Source organism: Monopterus albus, unplaced genomic scaffold (genome assembly GCF_001952655.1).
Source record: "Monopterus albus unplaced genomic scaffold, M_albus_1.0 scaffold3.1, whole genome shotgun sequence".
NCBI lineage: Eukaryota > Metazoa > Chordata > Actinopteri > Synbranchiformes > Synbranchidae > Monopterus > Monopterus albus.
Window position 1 is genome coordinate 513,390 of NW_018127883.1, and position 7,115 is coordinate 520,504.

General features: G+C 40.5%; 2 protein-coding genes across 7 annotated transcripts in view; both read left to right on the plus strand.

Moving 5' to 3' along the window:
- LOC109962097 (bifunctional 3'-phosphoadenosine 5'-phosphosulfate synthase 2-like) overlaps positions 1 to 3,785 on the plus strand; it is a 14,003-nt gene extending 10,218 nt beyond the window's left edge. For all 5 annotated transcript variants that reach the window (XM_020603521.1, XM_020603536.1, XM_020603515.1 and 2 more), the window contains 3 exons: positions 714 to 982; positions 1,119 to 1,348; positions 1,643 to 3,785. In XM_020603521.1, the coding sequence (XP_020459177.1) occupies positions 714 to 982; positions 1,119 to 1,348; positions 1,643 to 1,784 (641 nt within the window). In that variant the 3' untranslated portion in view covers positions 1,785 to 3,785. The remainder of the gene's footprint in view (positions 1 to 713; positions 983 to 1,118; positions 1,349 to 1,642) is intronic.
- A 1,556-nt stretch (positions 3,786 to 5,341) lies between these two features.
- The window catches only part of LOC109960336 (phosphatidylinositol 3,4,5-trisphosphate 3-phosphatase and dual-specificity protein phosphatase PTEN), a 12,886-nt gene continuing 11,112 nt past the window's right edge, over positions 5,342 to 7,115 (plus strand). For both annotated transcript variants that reach the window (XM_020600358.1, XM_020600367.1), the window contains exon 1: positions 5,342 to 6,143. In XM_020600358.1, the coding sequence (XP_020456014.1) occupies positions 6,065 to 6,143 (79 nt within the window). In that variant the 5' untranslated portion in view covers positions 5,342 to 6,064. The remainder of the gene's footprint in view (positions 6,144 to 7,115) is intronic.

Consider the following 7,115-nt stretch of genomic DNA (forward strand, 5'->3'; position numbering starts at 1 on the left):
TACTTTCATTATTGCAAAGCCAACTTGATTTCTCATAATACCTGGGCGCTGTAGTTTTTAAAAGACATTACTCAAACAGAAAAAAAGTATTGCAGTTTTGGGGGCTATTTTCTGTAGATTTGGTGTGGAAAATAGTGATTGTTCTGCACAGTCCAAGCATTATAAAGTCAGCACAAAATAAATTAAACAGTGTTCATATTCATGACACCCGGGCCTGAGGGGTTTGTTGACTAAAGAAGAAGATAACAGACATATCCTGTAACACAAAACACAAGCAGGATAAGGATAATCACCTTTATGTTAAGTATGTTACACACAAGGAATTTGTTTCCAGCACAGAGCTGATGGCAGCCATCTGTGGCGGTAACTCAACCGATGGCTCTAACCATCAGGGGTTGGTTCAGTGTCTTGCCCAAGGACACTTTGACACATGGACTGGAGGCACCGAGATTTGAACCTTCAACCCTCTGGTTGAGAGACGACTGCTCTACCCACCACACCACTGTTGCCTCCCCCGAGTTTTGATGGCAAAAATATGACAGTATGTTAAAGTCAGGATGAGTATGTTTGCTATGACAGCTATAAAACTGCATAGATGGACTGCACAGATTATGAAGCACAACAGCTCAAATACTGGAAATAGTCTTGATATCACTGCAAATATTGTTGTTGTGTGAACTTTATTTTGTGCTCCTCCATGTTGTCCTCCTTAGATGCAATATTTGCATTCCAGCTGCGTAACCCGGTCCACAATGGTCACGCCCTCCTGATGAAGGACACCAAACGGCGCCTGCTGGAGCGAGGCTACAAGAATCCAGTGTTGTTGCTGCACCCGCTCGGTGGCTGGACCAAAGATGATGATGTTCCTCTGGACTGGCGGATGAAGCAGCATGCTGCCGTCTTGGAAGAGGGCATCCTGGATCCAGCCAACACCATTGTTGCCATCTTCCCCTCACCTATGATGTATGCTGGACCCACAGAGGTGAGGAGCAGTGTTGCCTTGTTGTTTAGTTGCAATCAGTTTAGCTTGTGATTGTTAAATTATTTACCCATAATAAATATGTGTGAGTGAATATTAACCTGAATGTTAATTTCAGTTCATGTCAATTTCTCAACAGGTGCAGTGGCACTGTAGAGCCAGAATGATCGCAGGAGCAAACTTTTACATTGTTGGCCGGGATCCTGCAGGCATGCCTCACCCAGAGACAAAGCAGGACCTGTATGACCCCACTCATGGAGCCAAGGTCCTCACCATGGCCCCAGGCCTCACCTCTGTGGAGATCATCCCTTTCAGGGTAGCTGCCTACAACAAGACTAAGAAGGCTATGGACTTTTACGACACTGAGCGGTGAGTGGAGAAAGATTTACTGATTTGGTGACCTGAAAACCAGACAAAGAGCATCACCCATGTCAGTTGTTTCATACTATAATAACATAATTTATCGTACAAATCTTAAGACAACTCCCAAATTGGGTACATTATGTGCCTCATTCTTGTAGATTCAGTTTGTGCAGGTGTAATTATGGCCTCATCCCACTGTATAACTTGTAAATATTGTAATATTAGGAGTCCACAGCTCTTCTAATGACCTATTCTCCCCACTTTTTCCATACCACCCTTCCTCAATCCTCACCCTCTTAGACATGCCGAGTTTGAGTTCATCTCTGGAACCAAGATGAGGAACTTGGCTCGGAGCGGAGAGTACCCTCCAGACGGTTTCATGGCCCCGAAGGCCTGGAACGTGCTGGTCCAGTACTACACTTCTCTCCAAAAGGACGCATAATCAATACAGCATTCAGATCACCAGCCAATAGCATACTCTAAAAAATCTCCCTCACAGAGAATTTTTGATAGAATTGTTGTATATTATGCAAAGAATATCCATTCAGAGTGATGAATTGAGATCACTATGAATAGCGAGTCATTTTAATAGGTGCTGGGTATGCAGTTATTGAAAAGTATTTTAATAAATTAAACGTAAATGGCATTAGTTTTTAAGGAGCTTCAGAGCACATTCCAGGATGGAAATGATTTTTATATATACAGTACGTTATTGAAGGGTGCATGACAACTGAGCATGCACATTTCATTTTTACAGCATTTTATCACAATTATATCATTGTAGAGTATAGGTCAGGCCACATAGTTGTGTCGGAACCTGGCCCTAGTCCAAGAGTGTGGTGGCTGAACCTGATCCAGACCCGACAAACACATTTTAGTTCATGTCCACCCCTGAACTGAACTTGATGCCGCTGAGTTTGTGTAGTGCTTTTCTATGGCCCATGTGCTTCTTAATAGTGTTGTTGTGCACTTAAATGGCTCATCATTTAAATTTTTAAGAGGACTAGCACTTTAAATGACCCTACACTAAAGAAAAATCTAATCCATTTACATGACAAGTGCAACCTGTTTAGAGTAACTTTGGCCTACATGACTGAACCCTATGGGTCCCTTTGGGCTTGGTTCAAATATCCACCCTCTATTGTGAAGTTGTACAACATTGATTTTATTTTTACTTGGTGAAGGTGCCTTTCTCTCAAATGTTAATGGTATTTTTTAATTTTTTGCTGGCTTTTACCTGAAATGTGTCTTAGATTTGTGTGATGTTATAAACTGTGCATTTGCATTCATGTAATGAAAACCTACAGTTTTAGGAAGTTAGCAGGGTTGTCTGTGGAAAAAAATGTACTAGGAAAAAAAATGCCTATGCAATGTCTGTTCCATGATTACTGGAATCCAGCAAAAAGACCTATGTTCACTTTGGAGGAGGCAAGTGGTCAAGAAGTCAATCTGATATAGCTGCATGGAAAATAAATAGATATGCAAATTATTTTATTCCGTTTTTATTCAGGCTGCTTAGTGTTGATGTAATCCAGTGTACAAGTTTTCCCAATACAGGGAAGGACCTCCTTCCTCACTACAGCAGCTAATCTATATTTTTTGGTTGCTGGCTTGTTGCTGTTGTTGTTGTTTAACGATTGTTGTCCGAATATTACGTTGATGTTCTCTCATTTCTAATGGGCGGTCTGTATAAATGAATTGCCCTTTAGGATTAATAAAGTATTCTGAATCTAAATCAGAAAATGAGTTTGTAAATTACAGTAATGAAGGAAAGTAAGGAAAGAATCACTGGTGAGTGCCTAATGCTTGGATATTCTGTGCTGTGGCCTGAACCAGATGTCCTTTAAGAATGTATGTAAATGTTTTCTTTTCTGTGATACCTCTGGCCTGATTTAGTCTGTGTGCCAGTGGTTATCTAACATACCTTAGAGCAATGTATGTCTGTACAAGGTGCATACTTATCATTTTAAGATCAAAGGTTGAAGTTGTTTGGGCAGTTGGGGATTTGGGGGCTGCATAGCCAATGGTGCAATGCTGCCATCTGCTGGGAAACACAGGTACAGGGAGACACAAAGAGAAGGAGAAGCTACTGTAAATGCATGTGGGCACAGTCACTTTGTGTTTCTTGGACAAGAGGCAGGCTTGATAACTGCACTCATCATGATAACTTCACTCACTCAAAGATAGTCCTGTATTTTTTCATGTCCTCTAAAAACAGACTTTCTGTTGAATGGAGAGTGATTTTGGACTAGCAACAGTCACAGTCAACAGTGGTGATGTTCTTTAAAACTATAGAATTTTGTGCACATTTGCATAGGAAAACAGTGTTTGGTTCTGGACTGGCTTTACCATGTACATCTGTTATAAGAGATCAAGAAGATCCTGAGGTGTTTTCAAATTGCATTTAAGAGATGGCTGACTGAATTTTGTTGCATTTCGTTGCCTTGTACTTGTACATGGGTAATGACAATAAAGTTGAATCTAATCTAATATAATTTGAAGGACTGATTAATTTTGGCAGTCATTAAGCTGCAAGGAATTAAATTATATGAGATGAGTGTTCAATGAAGAGAACCAGTTTCCAGATTCCTAGCAGAAGCAGACTTCTAAATAGTCTTGCATGGGATCAGATCATTTAATCTGCAGTGTTCCAGGTAACCCCATTTAAATCTGCTGAATTGCACTCCTAGTACTCTTCAACATCCAACATGTCATGTCACTGAGAAATGACAGGATGACTATGGTGTAAGCCTCTCGTGTCCTACAGCTCTAATATTTCTGAACATATACTACCCCTAGTTTAACACCCCTAAATGTGATGTAGCCTAGTACCTATACTATATAAACAAGTCACATTCCCCTCAAGTGTTCAGATGTTATGTGTAAAGCTAGTTATTTAAAGATAAGATTTTAAATTAGTTATAACAGATTTGATCTGGAATGGTTTGCACAGCTGTCACATTGCATGAATGCAGGTTAGGGTCTCCTTGGTTCCAGATGTAGGTTGCTGTTCATTAGGAGATACTGTGGCATTAATTATTTAGCACTGCATGTGAAGATCATGTATGTGAATACCCTTTCATATGTGGCTAGTACTGTTTGACTATATGAATAATGGGCCCTACCTCAAAAGCCACATTCCCAAAGGTAGAACTCATGTGCATTTTTTTGGCCAGTGTGGTGGAAACACGTCCAAACTAGAGCTACAGCTAATAACTATTTTTGATTGGCCAGTTTGTTTCTCAGTGAATTACCCATCCCTTATACAGGGAAATTAGTCTAAGGTAACGACTTAAAGTTGGTTCTGACCAACAGCCCACTTTGTGTGTGTGGGTTTTGGCACTAAACCCTGTAAAACCGCGGCTTCACTTAAATTTGGGTGCATTCTTATCATCGACATTTTTACTTTTTGTTAGGCTATTATTTCTGTAGTACTAGCCTAGTATTGTTATTATTACTATTAAAATATATTACAACTTTAGGGTGCATCTTTAATGTTATTATGAATATTGTGATGTGTCACTGCTACTGTGCCTCAGTGTAAACAATAACGTTGCCGTCTATTGCCTATGTAGTTGCCAAATTAATATACGAGAAGGTTTGAAGGAGGCAATGACGGTACTGAAAAGTATACTGATTTACCACCTTAAGTATAACAAATGTTATATGGACAAAAGAATATACTTGCAATAACCTGAAATAACAATTAAAATCGCAAAAAGTGTTGGAGACTTCCCTAATTACAGTCACACGTGACCACTTTGACAGAAGGGAGCGTTGCATGCAGACCCACTTTATCCTTCCGCTGGAGGCACAAAATAACTCGTTTGTAGCGCCTTTTAGAGTTCAAATGGTTGTATAACATAAGTAGCAGTTATTCGAAATATAAAACCAATTATTAAAACAATATTAGTTGATAGTGTAGGTGCTGGTTTTAATAATACCGAAGAACTATATAGTAAAGGCGGTGGGATATTTGTTCTAAAATCCCAGCCTGCTCTACCTTCTTTTTTTTCTTCGGTGGAGGCCATGATGGGAGTTTGAGAGTTCAGCTGGAGCGGGAGGAGCAAAAGAAAGAAGATGATTCCCTGGGACGGAACTGTCAAACCAATCTGTGCAGATTTCTGATTTTTGTATAGTCTATATACATTTAAGGTGGAGCCTGTCACTTTTTTCAGATGTGTTCTTGGCCGTCAGTCGATGACAATGTTGAATCGGTAGGAAGCTTTTGGATCGAAAAAGGAGGCAGCATTAGCTATTGTTGCTAGTTAGCTGCGCTAGCTAGCTACTTAGCTAGCAAGCTAGCTTCGTCTGAGTGATTGGATACGGGGTTCAGGAACCGGTGTGTTCTCTGTCCTCTCGCCTTCAGTCGTGGAGGCTGCGATTGCGCTATCGGATTTGACTGCATCAGACATCCAAAGGTTTATCTGAGGACAGCTGCATGTATTTTATTCGGGGGTGTTTGCAAGACGAATTGCAGGATTGGAAGAGTCGGGCCTGCACGGAGGAGCAGAGCAAGGCCCGTCTTTATGATCCAGAGGAAGCTTTTCTAATCTAACCGACAGCCACTGCTAGCTCTGCGGGCTAGCACGTCTCTGCGAAGACCTGCAAAATTCAGAGCAGACCCACTGACTGCGACATAGTGTTACACGGCCAGACAGCCGATACTAGAAAAACCTGTTTCCATCATTTGCCCCATATAGACTCCTGTCACCTGCTACAATGGCTGCGATTATAAAAGAAATGGTCAGCCGAAACAAAAGGAGATATCAAGAGGATGGGTTCGACCTAGACTTAACATGTATCCTTTCTTGTGTTTTTTACTTTCACAGCACATGGACATTGATTAGTAACTTGCAATCGTTGCGTTGATTAGAAGTGGAACCAGAAATGTCAGTGGAGTAACGTGATGTAGCTAGCTTACCTGTTAGCTGGCTAGTTCATCAGACAGCGCAGCTTTGCTGTCACCCAGTATGTTTGAAAGATGGTTGATCTGACAAACCAGAGCACATAAATGTTCCAGTCATGTTATAGCTGCAAACCCCGGTTGAACTGGACATTATTGTGCGTGGGCTTTAAAAGGGGCATTTAACTTGCATACCAGTCACCCAGCGGTGGACCTAGCTTGAGTTTGTTAAATTGTTAGTGACAGTTGTTGTTTGAAGGCAGTAGATGTTTTCTAGTATTTATCTTAGTGTGTCTTCAAGTCAATGATTTGCATGTTAATGCTATATAATATGTATAACTTCATTATATGTTAGCTTTCCAGTGGTGACATAATGTACAATTAACTAAAAAGATAACATCCTTGATGCAAGCCCGCTCTCTCCCTCTCCTTGCCTCACTTGAACTGTGTCCTGTATGGTTGAGTGTTTGTTGATGTAGTTCAACACATTTTTGAAAAAGTAAGTTAATGTTTTTGTTTCCCTTTATTAATCAAGACATGGTCATTTCTAGAATTTAAGATTAGCCTTTACAGTCCTCGCTGCAGAACTCGTTTCTCATCTGTTCACACTGACAACAAATGATGTGGTTCCCTGGTGCAGTGTCCTTGGTACTTTTACTACTTTGGCTGATAAAATGGATTAGCAACTGATGTGGTTGACTGTGGCGAGCTAAATGTGAATTGTGTTTGACAGTGCTGAGAGTGGGTCATGGTTGCATTGTATGATTGTATCAAACTGTCTTTTATGCTTTTAATATTTGGGGGTTTTGAGCTCTGATGAGTAGTAAATCAATTCTTAAGTTTGACAGAATTTGCAGCAATTTTAAT